Source organism: Chaetura pelagica, unplaced genomic scaffold (assembly GCF_000747805.2).
Source record: "Chaetura pelagica isolate M959 unplaced genomic scaffold, ChaPel_1.0 scaffold104, whole genome shotgun sequence".
In the NCBI taxonomy this organism is placed as follows: Eukaryota; Metazoa; Chordata; class Aves; order Apodiformes; family Apodidae; genus Chaetura; species Chaetura pelagica.
In genome coordinates this window covers 9,380,204-9,399,577 of record NW_009953786.1, presented here as the reverse complement: position 1 = coordinate 9,399,577, position 19,374 = coordinate 9,380,204, and the positions used below count along the sequence as shown (strand labels likewise).

The 19,374-nt window shown below is 39.1% G+C and overlaps 1 protein-coding gene across 4 annotated transcripts in view; it reads left to right on the top strand.

Annotated features, from left to right (window-relative positions):
- TBC1D7 (TBC1 domain family, member 7) overlaps positions 1-14,263 on the top strand; it is a 17,511-nt gene extending 3,248 nt beyond the window's left edge. For 2 of the 4 annotated variants that reach the window (XM_010000935.1, XM_010000937.1), the window contains 5 exons: positions 1,615-1,802; positions 3,842-3,979; positions 5,759-5,904; positions 13,053-13,182; positions 13,999-14,263. In XM_010000935.1, coding sequence (XP_009999237.1) covers positions 1,615-1,802; positions 3,842-3,979; positions 5,759-5,904; positions 13,053-13,182; positions 13,999-14,085 — 689 coding nt within the window. In that variant the 3' untranslated portion in view covers positions 14,086-14,263. The remainder of the gene's footprint in view (positions 1-1,614; positions 1,803-3,841; positions 3,980-5,758; positions 5,905-13,052; positions 13,183-13,998) is intronic. The other 2 variants (XM_010000936.1, XM_010000938.1) reach the window with 2 other exon arrangements.
- The last annotated feature ends 5,111 nt before the right edge of the window (positions 14,264-19,374 follow it).

Below are 19,374 nucleotides of genomic sequence, written 5' to 3'. Positions count from 1 at the left end.
GAGGTATTATATCTCCTCTAAATAATGTTAATAGTTTCACAGAAGAGTTTCTATCCTGTCAGAAAAATTATCTTAGACATGAGCTAAGGCTCCTTGCTGTCAAAGGTTACACATTATCAGCAACGTCTCTGTTAACTTCCAGTTCAGGTATGACTCATGATGGTTTCTAGAAATCCCTCTGTATAAACTTCTTTTCTGTCTGCCTAAGGTAGTCTTCTGTGTTTGAGGAAGGCAGCTGGCAGTATGTACATACAAAATCATGATGTTGACTCTGTTTCTGCATAATGTGAAAAATGTCTTGCTCTGTCCCAGCTTTTTGAAATGCAGACAGGTTTGCAGTTGGAAAATAAAATATAATTTTCTGCCTGTTATGCTTGTTACTAAAACTCAGCCAGTTCATGGTTTAACAGTTGGCAGGACTATTTTTTTTTCTTTAAAAAGCAGCAGGTAGCCTGTTTCTGAACTGACTTTTTAAAGAATAGTTTGTTCTCATGGGTTTCTACAATGAAGAAGGTTCTGCTCAACTAGCGATATGGAAGTGGCCTATTTTTGCTTTGCTGTATGTAAGTTGAAGCCTGTGACAGTTTTGTTGTGAACATCAGTGCATGGCAAGATTGAGTCTTGAGTGAGGGGAAGGAAAAGGGGAGTGAAACATTGAGCATCATGTTTGGAGATTGTAAAAGGTTTATTTTTCTCTGCCTCACTACGTAGTTGGTTTTTTTTCCTTTTTTAATTTTTCCTCCTAGGAAACCAGAAAAATATTTGTGTTGTGCTAAGAAAGTAAAAATGCCACTTTTCAAAGTATTTGTGTGGTATTCTTCAGTTTTAATCTGGAACTAATTCAACCTATGTGATTGATTTTGCTTCTGAATGTTATTTTAGAGAAGATTAATTTCTATAATACAGTGAGTAAAGAATTTTCTGGCAGAGATTTAACTGTGAATTAAATATTACTGGAATGTACAGTATCTTTGCATTAGTTAATTGCCTGTATATATTCTCTGGCCATCTCAGACAAAGTGTAGAATTTGAGAACATGAACAGCTGATGTATGCAAAAATCATTCTGCATCCACTTTCTTTTCAAAGTAAATGGAAGCTGGGTATAAATATGCAACTAGTACTGTATTAAAAACTATGAATAGGAGTAAAAAATTAAGATTCACAATTTAAAATTAAAGCTTATTGGAATGGAAGAGTACACCTATTATTTCCCATTTATCCCAACAATGACATTTCTTAACAGCATCATTATGTGGTATACAAAAGAGCATTCATTTGCTGAAAGTCTTGTAGAGGAGCTTGAGAAACAATAGTCCAAGAGTAGATTTTTCCTATACTCACTTAACATCTAATTTTATTTTATTTTTAATAGATCTAATGCTAAAGTGCTTTTTTGGTGCACTGACTTCCACTTTTGTGGGTTTTTCTATTTGTTTTATTTGACCAAGTTTATAAGCAAACTGCAGTGCCAGATCCTGCTTTACTGTAGGCTGGAGTTATAGTAGGAATTGAATTAAGGTGAATCTGTTGGGAAGAGAGTTTGGCTGCTGCTTTTCCTCTTTACAGTTGCTAATCTTTCTTTTCTGTTCTTTTTATTTTTTATTTTTCTTAGGAATTATTCCTCCTCACCATGAATCCCATGCTTTGGTGATGAAGTACCGGCAGGAGCAGTACTGGGATATACACCATGCTCTTTGTGTAATTCGTTTTATTAATGATTCTACTCCACAGGTAGATGTTTTCCTCCGTATACATCAGCTGGAATCAGGAAAATTGCCTCGAAACTCTGCTTTTCCATTGGTCAGTTGTCATTTTAACAGTCTTTTAAATATAGTATTTTATTTAACTTGGGACTGTAAACCTGTGAGAAACTGCAAGTAGCCCCACAAATGTATATACACAGATGAAGTAAGGTGAATTAAAAATAAGTGCTAGTATAAAATAAGACATTTCATTGCTTTTCTCTTTGTCTTCCCATAAGTACTTACTTAAGATTTTATGCTCTAAAGTCTCTTTTCTGTACATTGCCTGTTAGGCTTCAGGCCTTTTGTACTCTAGTACACTTCATTTTCTTTATAGCACTGAAATCAAAATGACATAATCATATTAGAGCTCATAGTTTCTTAAATGTTCTGGAACAGGGATAATTTAGAGCCAGTATAAGCAGCAATTTATTGCAAATTGCATCATAAAGTATTTGTTTTTAAATCTAGACTTTAATGTACTGACCTTTTTCTATTAGTCTGAACTTATCCAGGCTTCTGTCAGGTAATGCCTGTACTCTGTGGTAAACAAGTCTGTTTTAATGGCAAGTCTAGAATGTAATGATAGAAACAATATGTGGATCTTACGTATAAAGCTCTCTGAAAGAGAAGGTGATGGAAGGAGCCATGGGACATTCTGAAGTGGTTTCTATCCTGTATTTAATTTAAGCATGTTCACTCTAACCCTGCTTACTTTGTTATTTTTCATATGTAATAATGAAATTTGACATCAGAACTTAAAAAAAAGAAAAGTTAAAAAGAGTTAAACAAAGCTTTTTGGAAATTTTGGAGAATAAAATGTTTTTGGACTGGATGATAGTATAGAGCATTCTCTTGTCAGAGAGGGAGAGTGTTTCTGTGCCCTTGCCATTCATCGCCTAGGAATGTGGCCATCCTTCCCTGCAAGTTTCCTATAGAGTAGTAATTTTCTTGATTTAAATTTCTTGGCATATCAGCTAGTGGGCTGAGAATTCATTCCTTCTAGAGCAGTATCGCTTTCTGAGCAAGTGTTTTGTCAGTGCATCTCAGGACATTAGCTGCTCTCACTAGTGTTCTGTGGTTGAATAGTGGTGGTGTTTAGCAGATCCACAGTTACTAGTCCTGTAACTTATGTTTGTTTTGCTGTGAAAAACATTTGCTCTCTTTATCTGCCAGCCTGTTTTCAATGCAGTCACTGTCCCCTGAATCTTATACAAGGTTATTGCATGATAGTCAAGTACATATTTTGTTCTGGAGGCAGTGGGAGTATAAAGATGGTGTTGGACTGGTCTAAATATTTTTAAATATTTGAGTCATTTAGCAGACTGTGATAATGTAGCAGTAAGCTACTGATGGTTACAGTAGATCAGTCTGTGGATACATGCCTGGCTTGTTACCCTGCCTCCTAATGTAGTCAATACTGTCTGCATAAGGAAGATTGCAAGAAACAGGGCAAATCTGGAGCCTTCCCTTGTTCATCTCCCCTGCTTAAAGATTTCCTGAGTTGCCTCTCTATCCTCTGGAGAAAAGATGGTGGTGTGCCCATCACATGCTTAATGTGTTGGTGGGAAATAAGGTACTCATCACCTGGGAAAAGTATTTGTGTCTAGGAAGGTGTTTATCTCAAACCAAAAGATTTTCTGTATATTGAAGGTAGACACAGAGCTCATGTCTGCATTTTCTTTTTGTCATCAATTACAAAGGTGTTTGAGGGACCTGTTTGGCCTTTGGCAAGGAATATGGTGAAAAATTCTGCTGCTATGCAGTATAAACGTGGGAGCATAGAAGTAGGATTATTGCTGCCTTGTTAGGATGTGATATTATCTCTTTTGAGAACTTTGAATCAGAGTTGTTCCAAACTCCTGTTTTATGTTTTGATTTTAAAAGCAAGACGAGTCTTATTTTTTCTATTTTAACAGGTATCTGTCACCATAATTCAGCTGCTGCAGTGTTTCACTTAGGAATGTCAGAACAGCTCTTTCTGTATGTTGATTCCAGTTTGTTTTCCCCAATAGCAGGGAAAAGGAATGTAATCATAATTTAAATCAGATAATCCAGTATTTCTTTGTAGTTAACTTTTATGGCATTGTTTTCCAGGAGCCTGAAGATGAAGTGTTTCTTGCTATTGCTAAAGCAATGGAGGAAATGGTGGAGGATCCTATAGAATGCTATTGGCTTGTCAGCTGCTTTGTGAATCAGCTGAACAGCAAGCACAAAGATTCATTACAACAATTGGTAAGGAAAAAATACTTTTTTCTTTTTTTTCTTTTTTTTCTTTTTTTGTGAGGAGAGCTATGAAGGAGAGAAGAGGAAGTAATGGAAAGCATTAATATATGGAGACAACTGGAGCATCAGAGGTGATGCCCTTGGAATCTGTTCCAGCAACTGTTTTGAGAAAACAGGAAGAGTGCTTTTGTATTGTGATTGTACCAGCCTGTAGGGCATTTTATCTAATGTAACATTAGAAATTGTTTTTGTTTGCTACATGGTAGTCTTCAATTACATCTTAAGTTCTTTGCAGGTTAGCTAGAGCTTACATTGTATCTAGCTGAATGGTATTTCTCAAAAATCGGTCACTTAAGAATTTTCTTTATTGTAAACAGTTGAACCTGTCACGAAGTCAAGAAGATCCTGATGGAGGCTTGCTACTTTCTAGGCTGCATCTCTGGCATCCATATGCTTCTTACGGAGTAACAGACAAAGCACAGTTGCTTTGCTTTATAAATGCAGCAGAGTGCTTAGTCTTCAGAAAAACATTACATTGCAGGTTAAGAGATAGTAAAAAGTGGAATAGCATTCTTTTGGCACTGAACATTTAAGTGCTTTCATAGAATATTAATTCTGAACTTCTGTCTCACAGGTTTATAACATAAAAATGTTATTGTGAAGAACAATAAATTTGCTTTATTATTAAAAAAGCTTTTGCAATTCTTCAAATAGTCTTAACAGATAAAAAACCTTTTAGTTAGTAATACCCACTCAGATGTAAGTATCCTAGTACCTGTTCACTGGCAATCACAATGAAAATTTGTTGCAGAAAAATACCTGCATCCTTTGTTATTCTTTGGAACTGAGAAATACTTTTTAAGCCTACCTCCTATTGCTGGAAGTGATACCTGAAATTTCACCAGGTTCTGTAATTCTTTTTGAAGGGTAGAGGAGCGTTTTTAAAGAAAGTTTGTGCTCACATGCACATAGTAAGTGCCAAGTGTCTCCCTCACAAGTTTGTGTTTTAATATGAACATTGTACCAAGACTCCAGCTGTTGGAACACAGACAAAGAAAGTGTTTTTTGTCTTTTGACAGCTGAAGTTGTTACCTGTTTACCTAATTATGTTGTTGTTACCTATCATTTACCTAATAAAAATTACAAAGGCACTCCTGAATTTATGGAAACATATCTTGTGTTATATTAGAATTTAAACAAAATGAGAATGATGAATTAATTTTTCAGCTCTGTCTAATGCTGTTCTATTGGCTTTGCTAAATACTTTGGACTTTCAAACAAGAAATCAATGTTCAGCTTTTAATATATTGCACAGGGATTTACTGTCAGAATTGATTATCAGGGGTTTGCTGCACTGTGTGTAGATTATTATTATTTTTTTCACGTGTGCTGAGGTGATTAGGTTTGAGGTGAATGAAACTCAATTTTACTTATGATGGTAGCAGTAAAGTAATTAATGCTGGTTTACTCTCTACATTGCCTGAAGCTCTTAAACACCTCCTTTCATTAGGGAGTACTGCATATTTTGGAAGTTCTGTAGTGGTCAGCAATTTAAGAAACCTGGGGTTGTTTGTTTATTAAAATACTTAATTAGCTACTTGCAAAAATCAGCAACATTTGTATTTTGGAACAGTATGTTTTTAGTTAAAATATATAATGCAAGTTTGTTATTTTAATGTGCTATTTTATTTATTTTTTTAGTTTTCAGACTCTTTTTGTCTTACAGTGTGTTAACAATGGAGGATACTCTGATGAGAGTTGTCTAAAATTTTCCAATTCCTTTCTCAGCCAAAATTTCTGGAGCAGTATTTGAACATTGAAGACAACAGACTCCTGGTGCATCTGAAAGCATGTGCTGCAATGAGCAAACTCCCCTATGATCTTTGGTTTAAAAAGTGTTTTGCAGGCTGTTTACCTGAGTCTAGTTTACAGAGGCAAGTGCTATTTTTTCTTTTCTGTTTGTAATTACATATTAATTTTAGCTTTTTGTCATTACTAACAGGCAAAGAGCTCTCCATACTTCATTGGTAAGATTATGGAGTTAACTTGTTGACTTGGAAATTATAAAATTGGATTTGATTCCACTTGTTACTCATGCAAAGCAATCTCTATGTGATCATTTCTTATATTGAAATAAAAGCAGGATGGCGTTAAATATAGTGACTGATACTTAATGCCTCATAGGAATTAAAACTCAAAATCCCCTCTTAGTGCTAGATAGCTGAAGAGTGGTCAGTTTTCAGGTTTTTTAACCAAAATTCTTGCTTAAGTAGTGGTTATAATATTGTCTTAGCATTAGATGAAAAAAATTTGGAAAAGTTTATTTTTAAAAGTACTAGGGCAGGTTGAGTATTAAAACATTAATGAAATAGTGCTTTATATCAGGATTCAACAGCTGGAGATAGGCTGTCCAGCTTTTAAAAGGGGAAAATTATTGTGCATGGCATGAAATGAAGCTTGTATGATTTCTCCAATTCTGATGTCTGAGAACTCATGAAAAGTGTAAAGTTCAAGCTAGATGCATCTCTATGTATCCTTTCTGCATTTAATAAGAGTTGCTACTGTACTACTGATGGCACAGAGAAAACAATGATTTTGTTTTCAGCTACCTTGAAACTTTAAGAAGTAACAAGGTTCAGGAGAAATTTTACTTCAGCTCCTCCAGGATTTCAGTGGCTGGTATAGGAATCTAGTCCCTCCCCAGCTTTCCTGTAGCTACGTCAGGTACTGGAAATTCAGCATAAGGTCTCCTTGGAACCTTCTCTTCACCAGGCTGGACAGCCCAACTCTCTCAGTTTGTCCTCATGGGAAAGGTGCTCCGGCCCTCTGGTCATCTTCCTGGCCCTCCTCTGGACTTGCTTCAAGAGCTCCATGTCCTTTCTGTGTTGGGGGCTCCAGAACTGGACACAATACTCCAGATGAGGTCTCATGAAAGTGGAGCAGAGGGGCAGAATCACTTCCCTCGACCTCCTGTTCACACTTGTTTTGATGCAGCCCAGGACATGGTTGGCTTTCTGGGCTGCAAGCACACATTGCCCTCTTGTATGGAGCTTCTTAGCAACTAAGACCCCCAAGTCCTTTTCCTCTGGTCTGTTCTCAATCCATTATCTGCCCAATCTGTAACTGTGCTTCGGATTGCCCCAACCCAGCTGCAGGACCTTGTACTTGGCCTTATTGAACTTAATAAAGTTGGCATCAGCCCACCTCTGAAGCCTGTCAAGGTCCCTCCTGCTTTATGGTAGTAATGATGGTCAGAATCTGAATAGTGAATGTAGTCTTGCTTGCTTATTTGGGACTTAACGTTTGATGAAGTGGGGAACAGCTGTTTTTAGAAAATGTTTTATTTGCCCTTATGAAAATAGGGGAGTTTTAGGAAACAAGCTGTAAGATTAGAAATCATGCTCTCCAGTCTTGCAGTACAGTGAGACTGTATGTTTTACTGATGCCAAGGAATATGTCTGAGAAAACGTTTTTTGAGCAAAACCTGAAGGATTTGGTGGTAGACCTTTAAGTGTTACTCTGTGTGCAGCATGGTAATTGTTAACATGGCAAGTTCTTCTCATCAAGCCACCCTAAGGCTCCCAAATTATAATCTCTGTAAAGTGGTGGTTCTGTGTGATGTAGTAGTTAAAAGCTTTTACTACTTTTTACAGCTACAGAAATAATGTAAGCATGTATATAATGTTTATTACATTCTTAAAAGCAATTGGATACATCTGCTTTGCCTGCATCTCTGTTTTACATTTGCATTTGTGGATTCCTTTCAGCAGATCATGTTTAACCTTGTTTCATTGTGCTTTCTCTGTGTGAAGCTTAATGCAGTTTGTTATTAGAAGTGACTGCCTTACCTGGGACTTGCCAGTCTCTTCAGGCCTTTTTTTCTGTAGTCTCGTGTGATCTGAAGTAGTCTTTGCTGACTACTGCATCAGGAACTTCCTTGCATGTCCCCTAGGAAATATTTTTATTTAGAGCTTATGTGATTGATGATCTTGCTACAAGGCCTTATGGCTGACAACTAGATCTGAAAGAGGATTTTGCATCAGAGCAGTTTTGCTACTGGAAGATTCAGATTTTTTTAAAATATCTGTTGAAAATCGAGCATTTTAGGGAGCTGTGTTATCTTGATAGTGTAAAAGAAAGAAATCTACATGAAGTATTTTGATTTTCGTATTTCATCTTGTCAAAATCTTTCGTTTCAAACTTCTGCCATTTCGAAATCAGTTCATTTATGTAAAATATTTTATCTAGTTACTGTACTATTTAGCATTCTCATATGCTGTTTTACCTTACTGAGTATTTTGATTTATATTTTTCAAATACTTTTTTTTTTTTCCATGCAGTATTGGCTTTTTTATCACTTTGGAGTAAAAACAAATGTCAGTGTTGGTACTTCTGATGTCACAGCAGTTTTCCAACAGTTCTTGTGAGAACATGATAAAAGTGCACCTTTTTTTTGCCAATTTAGGTTTCTGAATTATTCAGTTGTAATCATAATAGGCTCATTTGCTAAGGAAGTAACATACTTCATGGGTTGCATGTGACATATAAACCTAATAAACTCTTGGAGTTTCAGTTTGGATTAGAATCTAGAAGCCCTAATGCTTATCTGAAATGTATCCAAATGGCAGTGTGAGAACTGCTGAGCATTGAAAACAAGTCTCCAATTCTCCTGTGAGTTTTACCTATTTTTTTGTCAAGTGAGAGATGATCTGAGCTCTATCTTTTATGATTTAATTTAACTTATGATTTAGTACTGTATTTCTTAGAGAGATTGCTTGCTTTCTATAAATTATACTCTTCTCTGCTGGGCACCTAAATCTAAATTTTATGGCTTTTTCTCTGAGGTGTACAAAATTTGTTTATGCTATGCAAAAATTTTATCCAATAATGGTGAGATGAAGTTGCATATCAGCTTTACTCCTGACAGTCTTTGTCATTCAGTATAAATACTATTTTATAGCAGGTTTCTCCAAGTTATATAATCTTAACATTTATGCATTGGTTTAATTTAAATGGGCTTGGGAAATTTATATAGATGAGTTTCATGTAGAAACTTTTCCTTTGAGCTTATGCAGTGTCTTTGTTTGCCCTAATCCATTTGATATATTATGGAACAAGCTTCTTAACAGACTTCTTAAAGATGCCACAAAGGTAAAAGGGGTAGACTGGCCATTTCAGTGGCACTGTATCCTCAGGGCTCTGTATCCCACCTGGAACATTGACAGGCAGCTTCCTGGAACATGAACCAGCCTGTAGCACAGGCTTAAGAGGAACAGAACAGCTTACTCGCTTCTGAAACAGGGAGAGCTTTGGATCACACCTTTAGTTTTTAAACTCACCGTTGCCCTGTTTGCTTGATTTCTGCAACAGCATTATCTGGTCATCTGTTCAGTAAGCCCCGTACATGGGAAGCTTCCCAATGGTGCCATGTAGGCCTTCAGCTGGAGAGCCCTGCTGTTAAAGCTTGGTATCCCATCTGTGGTTTCAACTCTACAGGCAAAATGGTGCTTTGGCTGCCAGTTTATTCCTGTGCTGTCACCCCAGATGATCCAGCTACAACAGAAGTAATCCAGCTTTGCAAATATAATTGTGAATAAGCCTGGCAATTTTTATGGCCTCATGTTGCCAATCACATATCATACCCCTGACTAACATTGTTTGTATTGTGCTCTGAAGACTTGGCATTTACATGACTGTAATAGCTGATGGGGTGGTGTTAGGTTATTAGCATCTGGTAGCTTGTTTGTGGCAAAGTGTTTGGTAGTTCTCCTGATTACCTTTCAGACTGGCACTTCCTCAGGTATTGATACATGACTTCTATAGTTTTACATCTGTGATCTCCATGCCCTGCATAGATCACATCTACTTGCAAAAATATAAGTTATTTGCTAGCAGAGAAAACAGAAATATGAAAAATACCTTACACTGACTATGTAGTGGGAGGGCATAAGAACGTGCATGTGAGCTACTACTACAGTGAAGCTTAAATCAATTTGCCTTTGTTTAAGTAATTGAGCTGCTTCCCAACTCTGAAAACTGATGGGCTCAAGATCATGACATGGTATCAGGATCAGATTTTTGGGAGCCTCATCATGTCCAGTTAGCACTGGAAGGACACCTAGAAGTGCAGGCAGAGATGGTCAGGCATTGGTTCTCTTTAAGTGTCTCTGGCCTGGATGACTGGAGAACCAGAACCAGGGAATAAGATGGAGTGTGCTTATGCTGCGGCCTCAGGGGAAAAACTGTGAGATTAATGATAGCTGTGATGCTTCTTGTATACTACTGCACTGTCATGGTTGAGGAGCCAGAAAAACTGCATTGAGAATGCCATGCCTTCACACACATACAGAGTAAGTTGTATCTTGTCTACAGAAAAAGCTCAGTGAAAAGTAAATGGCTTCATTTGTATAATCTTTGGCATGCTCTTTACTGTCACAGCTTCCTGTTTCTTTGTATTTTCCCTTGTGGTTGTTACTACTATTTCACTTTTCAAGAAATACCTACAATAGTGCTCTTGTGGTTAATTGAATACTGTTCTATTTCACAGAGGGTGATAGTTGCATCCTGAGCATTCCTGAGTAGGGCTTACAGGCACATTGCATGACACCTCTGTTAGAATTTTTCCCATCTCTACAAGCATTAAAAAAATGGGTAAAAGTTCCATTTCTGATGGTCTGTTTGATCTGAAGTGTTTGCTCTTACTTAAAAAGTGAAAGCAGAATACTTACATTATCATCACTCAAGATACAATGTGTAAAGGGTGCTATATTAGGATAGGATCATCAAAATACAAGTTTCCTTGAAACTGCTGTTGGCTTCTTCCATTCTAAGTGAACAATTTTCTAACATGGTTTATGTTACTATTCCTGGCTCGACTGGTGTAGACAAGGTGCTTACCGATGGGCTGTTTATCACAATGTCACATAGTAATTCCCTTACTGCTGTTACTGGTGGAGTTGCACCGAGAGTAACAATAGCTGGAAATGTTAAGGGGAAAAACACTGCAGGAGACACAGCTGGTTAGTGCTGACGTCTCATTCACTTTGTTATGCACCCTCCAAAATTTGTTAGACGCTGGTGATTTAGATACTGCATCTGTTTTGCTATTGTTAAAACACTTGTCCTGGAAGCTGACTAAATAATGCAGGAAAACATTAGAGTGTTTTCTGAGCATGAAATGTAACCTACTGTAATGTAATTATGGAGAATAAAGTCAGGAGACTTGAAGCAAAATAATGAAATACTGGGTATTTTCTATTAGTATTAGTAAGTTTATATTCAAATTAATAGGAGCTTTAATATGAACTTTAAAAATTCTTTCCTGTTTTTGAGGTCTGCTACTCTGTGTATTGTCATTCATAATTACAGTTATGGTGCCCATGACACACATGAGGGGTTGCTCTTTGATTCTAATCAGATACATTTGTGAAGGAAAATGTGTTAGAAATAAAGAGGGGTGGCCTATATGTAGGGTGTGGAACAGGAATATGATCTCAGATAGCTTTTGAATGTCTCCAAGGAGGGACGCTCCACCACTTCTCTGGGCAACCTGTGCTAGTTCTCATTCACTTGCACAGTGAAAAAGTGCTTCCTGCTGTTTCTGCTGATCAGAGGGAACCTCCTGTATTTCAATTTGTGCCTGCTGCCTCTCATCCTGCCTCTGGCCAGCACTGAAAAGAGCCTTGGCTCCATCCTCTTTGCACCCTTCCTTCAGGTATTTATAGACATTGATGAGATTCCCCAAAAAAGCCTTCCCTTCTCCAGGCTGAACAGCCCCAGCTGATCCATTCCTCAGAGAATACTTGCTCCAGTCATCCTCATGGTTCTTTCTTGGACTCTCAGTTCTCATCTCCTTGTTTAAAGGTGTGATACCTACTCTTCAATTCAGCTGTCAAAGTTCATGTTCCGCCTGTGCTGTGTTCTCCTGGCACTCCAGCCTGAAGGGCAAGAGAGAAGGTCATATAAAAATTGAGTTGTCTTTGGAAGAAGCACAGCCATAGATCCAAGTTTACAGATGGGCTTCAGAAGATATTTTCTAGTGTTACTGTATTCAGAGATTATGGAGGATAGTATGTGATCTTTGTCCTTCAGGTTTTTATGTGGAAGCAGAGGCAGTTTAAACAAGTGCCTAGAAGTAGCAAGCGCAGTAATCCTCAGAAAGTCTTTCTGACAAAGATCTTAAAATTCAAGAACTAAAAGTAATGCAAGTCCACAGAAGCTGTCATCTGACAGATAGTTTCACACTGGTTTTGGATAATCTTTTGTCCCAAGTCTGTTGAATTGGACCTGAGATAGAGCTGCTGGATGAAGGATGAATTCAAATTGTTGCAGGCAGTTTTAGTAGTGTGAATCCTTGTTAATATTCATCTAAGTTCTGTTGCTGAAGCACTTGCAGCCTTTGGAGGCCTGCCCTTCAGGTTTTCTTAAAATTGTGAGGTGCAGGCACAGTTTCATACAGGTGGTAAGAAAGCTTAGGTAATTCTGGGAGAGTCTGTACACAGTGGGATGGATTGAAAGGCTTAATAGTTGTTCCTTGTTCCTAATTTGAACAATGTGGATTATACTGTGCTGATATATTGTATTTGCATCTTATGCAGCAATCACCTGGAATATTTAACTTCTTGAGATGTTATTGTCCAGTATTATAACCTTTTTAATTTTCAGCTACTTAACTGTTTGACGACTGTCTTTATTATGAGTACTAATAAAGTTTGTTTCCTTTTTTGCCCTATGAAAAATTCTCACCTTTACTGTATGGTGGAGAGTAGTTGTCACAGTTCAGGCTATTAAAACAAGATTGATTTTTTTATTGGAGCTTGTCAACAGTTCCATTGCTAAACAAGAACACACCATACCAATCAATACATTGCTGCTTGTCATCACTCTGCTCTCTACAGATTTAGGAGTTGATAAAGTGTCTTTTATTTACCCTGCCCGGAGTAATTCAACACATTCCTGTTATTCAGAAAAATAATATGGAAAAAGGGGATTGTACATAGAATGTTCTAGCAGATAAATAAGCACATAAGCACTACAATAATGTTTAACAATTACCTTTTTTTTTTTTTTTTTTTTTTTTTAGAGTTTGGGACAAAGTTATTAGTGGCTCCTGCAAGATTCTTGTTTTTGTTGCTCTGGAGATATTATTAACCTTTAAAATGAAGATAATAGCACTGAATACTGCAGAGAAGATCACACAGTTTTTAGAAAATGTAAGTACTCTGCTGTGCTTTGTATTACCTTTTATGGTTTATAAAAAGTGTATTTCAGCCTTGAAGTCATTTGCCTGTGGCAAGCGTACCATAAGAGACTGTTACATTACTGACTGAGAATAGTGTAATAGTATCAAGGTGGAGAGAGAATGCAGAGGGATGAGAGGAATAATTTTCTCTATCAGGGAGGTAAGGCTTTTTTCATAGAATAAAGAGATTTTTAGGTTTTGGGATACATGTGTTATCTCTGATTGTACAATTTTGACAATATTCCTTGTGATATGAAATAATTTTTTTCTGTCTAGATGAAATTAGGTTAATATTTCTGGAAGCTCCTTAAGAGGCTTGATTTCTGGCAACTTGTCTGAGTGTGAAGCTGTGGACTCAAGCTATGTTTTCTGTTGATGTAAAGACGTAGTCATGAACCTGACCCTGAACTTCTATGAATAGTCATGAGCATCAAAGCAGGATTGTGGGATCCCAATGTGATCTTGGTTAGATTCAATACATTTGTGGTCATGGATGGCCAGCATGAGTTCTGCCTGATGTCAGGTTAGGGATGTGTGAAATGGGAGATGCCTGGGTGGTCGTCTTAGCGTTTTGTAAAGAAAAGCTTTTTTTCTAAAACCTGGAGGTACTATGGTGTGTGTAGGGCTGAGGGATGGGGGGTTGTTAGTGCAGGGAGGTGAAATTCTAGTTTTGTTTTATTTTTTATAAAGAGATAAAATTTTAATTGGAAATTTAAAGTCTTTATTTGAAAAAAAAAGAACCCAAGTGAAGTACTCTGACAAGGCATCTCACCCTGATCTGTTGTAGATTCCTCAAGATAACACTGATGCTATCGTCAGCAAAGCTGTTGATCTCTGGCGCACTCACTGTGGGACTCCAGCACACTCAGTATGAGAACTTCCCTTGCTTATGACATCTTGGGGAAAATAGGACATTTAAAAAGACATTTTGCTACTCTTCCCCCATCCTAGTCTGATGTTCTTCATTTCATCTTCGATGTAAAGATGCTGTTGAAGCAGCTGATATCATACTGATCAATATGTACATATTTTTTCAATAAATACAGATGGAATGAAGATACTTGGTGGCAGTGTGATCATGTCCAGTGTTTCTTGGCCAGCCAGCTACAGTGTTCTTATGGCACAGTGTGCTCTCTGGCTTTTGGGGAGGTAAATACAACTCTTGAAGCAAGGTAAATAGACTCACTTGTCATTTAAGAGTGTTTTTACATGCCAGCTTATACTTGATATAACTAGCTATTACTTGGAGGTGTTTTTAAGGTGAATTTACTAAATGTTAGTCTGCTGCAACTCTTTGGTGAATAAACATGCCTTTGGTAGAACTAGAAATGTACTCTATTAATACTTCATTAATAAATTTTCTGCAAAAGGCATCACTATTTTGCGGTAGAGGACATCACAATGACCAGGGGTGATACAATTTTCTAAAGTGTCTTAAAGTACTTTCTTTTTATCTGCTAGCCAGCCCTCTATGGCTGTACCTCCTTCTTTGTTCTTCATGGAAGATGGTCTAGAAAGATGGGTCTGTCTGATCCTAAAGTGCAACTTTGGCCAGGTATGGAGAAAAGTAGTGGGATGAGTCCTTATATTTCAGAATTACAGGCCAGTAATAAACAATAACTCTGTTGAATGCTTGTCTCAAAGTTGTTGTAATTTGATTCTTGTTTGGTAATTCCAGATACATTTAATACATTTAATTAATTGATTAGCCCAAGATAGAGATTTGCTGGGGAACTAATATTTTTCGTATAAAAGTGTAAAATTGTATTTCTGCATCTTGTGTAGACTAGGAAATGGTACATTAAAATGTGTTGCTTAGCTGTTACTCCACTTAAGTTGATGCTTAGTATGCCAAGTGCTGGGTATGCTCATTGCACTTGAAAGAGTGTGGTTAGCTTGCACTTATTGTAGTGCAGACTTGAAATGCTTTATGAACTTTACTCTTGTTTGAAACTAGGTCACATTTACCTTCCTACACATTAGGTAGGGAATCAGGGGACTCAGTTCAGGTTAGACCTAAACACCTGGGTAGATGGTCTATGCTGGATTCTGAGATGCTACTGTTAGTGTTCCTGAAATGGCCAAGCTTACCCAGTTCAGAAAAAGCACGTTTCTGTCTGCTTTGAAAGCCATTGCTCTATCTGCATTACTGTGTAATTGATTTAGTTCAGATAGGGTAACGTGGATAGGAAGGAGCATATACATTCTGTGAATAACAGCACTGCATTTTGTAACATGCAATGCACAAGTTTTTCGAGTAGTGGCTATGGGTACCATCTAAGAGATTACCCATTTGAGTGTTTTTCTCCCCAGGCTACACAGTTAATTCACAAAACCCCCAAGTTGCATATGCATTATTCAGGCCTTTACACTGCAAATTCCTTGGTCGTTAAAAAAACAAGCACTTAGGACACCGAAGGTGTTTAGCAGTTCCAGTCCTGAAAGGGAATCAGTAACTCATATTCTGTGAAGAGAAATGCACTGAATTAGGATTAAAAGTGTTAGTATTACTGCTTCCAGACTTGGCAGTGAGTGTTCACCCAGTCAGTATGTGACTGAAGGCTCCAACCTGTTTCTTGGTTTAGTTTCTAAACTGATAAGCATCAATAAGCAGGTCCTGGAGCTGCACAGATGAGAGGCAGAGATGGACTTTCACGAAGCATCGCAACAGAGGATTGAGGTTGTCAGGGACCTCTGGAGGTCATCTGGTCCAGCCCTTCTTAACCAGGGCCACCTAGAGCCTGTTACCTAGGGCCCTCACTACAGCCTTCCAGTACCTGAAGGGGGCCTACAGAAAAGCTGGGGAGGGACTTTTTACGAGGGCTTGTAGTGGGAGGACAAGGGGAATGGATTAAAACTGGAGGAGGGGAAATTTAGGTTAAACATTAGAAGAAAATTCTTAGTGTGAGGGTGGTGAGACACTGGTGGTTGCCCAGGGAGGCTGTGGATGCTCCCTCTCTGGAAGTGTTCAAGGGCAGGTTGGATGGGGCTTGGAGCAACCTGGTCTAGTGGGAGGTGTCCCTGCCCATGCAGGGGGGTTGGAGCTAGATGATCTTTAAGGTCCTTTTCAAGCCAAACTTTTTTTTTAATTTGTCCAGACAGCTTTTGAATGTCTCCAAGGAAAGAGACTCTACTGCTTTTATCAGCGACCAGCACCAGTGCTCCATCTCCCTTAGTAAAACCTTCATGTTTCCACATGAGCAACAGTAGTTTTACTTAAACCTTTCAGGATATGTGGGTTGGATCCTCAAATGCTGCAGCACTTCAATGAAGTTCATGTACAGCTTTTTCAGTTTCATGTACGAAGAAAGAACAGGAGAGTTTCTTTAAACAGGATGCATTATTTGTTCTGGGCTGTTCTGGAGGGGGAAGGAGTTCTCTAGAGAGTAGGTAGTCCTTTTACTCCAGGCTTCTTTCACTTGTCTGGGAGGAGACATTCGTGTGTATCCTAATGGATCAATTTCCAAACTTTCACTGTGGATTTATGAGGGATACAGTTTATGCAGAAAACTACTGAATTCCCAAAAGACTGAAAGTATGAATCCTCCTAACTTACGCTTTTTTTTTTTTTTCTCCCCCCTGGAGACAACAAAAACAACACTGAAGCATTCACTTTGGAGAGTGAAAGCTCCCCCCTCAAGCCTTCCCTTGCCAAGTATCTTCATGGGCTTTGCAAACAAGAAAAATAAGCTTAATTTGATCCAGTTCTTCCCTCAAGCAGTGCTTTCTCTCCAGAGAGGTTTAGAGCAGTACCACATGTCTGTGCTCTCCCGTGTTGTACGCACCATTTATTTTCCAGCTGACATCCAAATGTATTGGAAACTCCAGATATAAGAAGTGTAATGGCAGATGTCAGAGGATAATGCTTGCAAAATGATAAGGGATTTGAACTTTAGAGAGTGACCTGAGAGTATGGAAGGAAAAGTGGTAGAGTATGGAGAGAAAAGTGGCTGAAACACAGTAATTCATAGGAGGCTTCTGTGGACGGAAGATCAGCTTCTGTTGCCCCATGGGACATGTGGGGCAACTTCAGTTGATGTCTTTCTGAACACCAGAGCTCCTACCCACACAGCACAAATTTACTGAAAAGCCAAGCTTTGTTAATTCTTCTTTTCAGGAAATAATTTTGGAGCCAATTTTGTACAACTTGTAAGCAGGACTTGCTGGTGTGGGCATAGGGATGGTGTTGCACCAAATGCATCTTGCCCTGACAGCTGCTTAACAGCTGCTGGTGGTGTCTCAGCTCACACTGCTCAGGAGTAGGGCAGCTGGGCTGTGCGACAAGGGCACAGCCACACTGTTGCTTCAGACTTGGTTGCCTGGAAGCCTTGTTCCAAGGTGTGAGAGGGAGGAAGAGGGGTGAGGAAGATGATGGCAGAGCAGCCTCACCCCATACCTGTGCTGAGGACACTGGGCTGAGGGCACTGAGCTGGTAGCCAGGCAGTGCCAAGCAGCAGGTGTGCCTGTGCCTGAATGGCAGGGTGGCTGTGTGCCCGTGTGCGTGCTCGCACACTGCTTCATGGGTGCTCTGCCAGGCTCGTGTCTGGCAGCCTGGGGCTCCCAATGCCTTTGTGGGATTTGCTCAGTGGGCTCAACATGTTTCCCTCTTTGTTCCGTCCCTGTGCCCATCCCAGCACCCTCCCCCCTAAAATAATGTTATTCCTACTGGCTATTATTTCGGATGAAAGATCAGCTCTCAGGCATGTGTGCACTTGGACATCTAGCTTTTACATTCTAAACTGGTTGATAGATACATCCGTCTCCTACCTCTCAGGGTTAAGGTATCAGTGTATCAAAAACTCACACTCTCATCAAATAGATGTTAAAATAGATCTGTTTGTTAACATCAAATAGATATTACAATACTACCCTGGTGAGGCCACATTCGGAGTACCATGTCCAGTTCTGGGCTCCCCAGTGCAAAAAAGAGAAGGAACTACTGGAGAGAGTCCAGTGAAGGGCTGTGAAGATGATTAGGGAACTGGAGCATCTCTCTTAGGAAAAAAGCTGAGACCTGGAGTTACTCAGCCTGGAGAAGACTGATGGCGTCCTATCAGTGCTTACAAACACCTGAAGGGCAGATGCCAAGAGGATGGGGCCACTCTTTTCAGTGGAAGTTCCATCTGAACACGAGGAGAAGCTTCTTTACTTCAAGGGTGGCAGAAAACTGGAACAGGATGCCCAGAGTGGTTCAAAACCTGCCTGGATGCGCTCCTGTGCATCCTGCTCTAGGTCAACCTGCTCTAGCAGGGGGGGTTGGACTCTATGATCTCCAGAGGTCCCTTCCAACCTCTAACATGCTGTGATTCTGTGATTGTTGTATCTTATGTCCCTTTATCAGGGAATGTTGCAAGACAGCAACTGTAGGGTGCAGTGGGCTGCTAGTTGTTCCTGTGAGCCGACTCTGCTCAGCTTTTTCTGAAGTGGTTTGAAGTAGCTGGTAAAGGTTGCACAAATGCTCTTGCTGGGCTGGTCACTGGGGGCCCCAGGTTTAATGGCAAATTGATTTGTGTTTTCCACCCTTCTCTTTGTTTCCTGCCTAAAGACAACATCAGATTGCAATTTGATTGCTAGTAATTAGATGGACTTTACTGAAGACATGTCTCAACAACATTTTTCTGTTTAAAGCACAGAATGTACCCATATGTAATCAAAAACACTCTATAATGCCACTAGAGGGAAGCCATAGCTAGCTGTGGGGGAAGGAGGTCTGGGTCTTCAGTCAAAAACTACCATTTTTGTTTTTACTTAAATTCTTTATCCAAACCTCACTGGATTGGTACAAACTCTTTGGCTGCCAGGATGGAAATACATACAAACACACACCAACAAGGAGTGTAAGGTTAGTGAAAACTTACCCAAATGGAAACAAACAAATAAGCCCGCCACCAGTTTTGATAATGATGTGTCTCCATCTCAGCAATGGAAAAGAGCAGAATTTGCTCAGCTAAAGTATATGGACCTTTCATCCAGCCTCTGTCTGCATCAGGGGAGGGGAGCAGTTTCCAGCTGCCAGTTACAGTGAGTGTGCTGGGTGCCAGTTGCTTCTTTGGCAGGGGGGGTCAGAATTTTTGCACCATTATGAAAACTGAACAGCTGAAGCAGAGCCGGTACCTTCCATACTTGCTGCAGAAGGCTAGAGACTGTTTGAAGGTATGTGCTA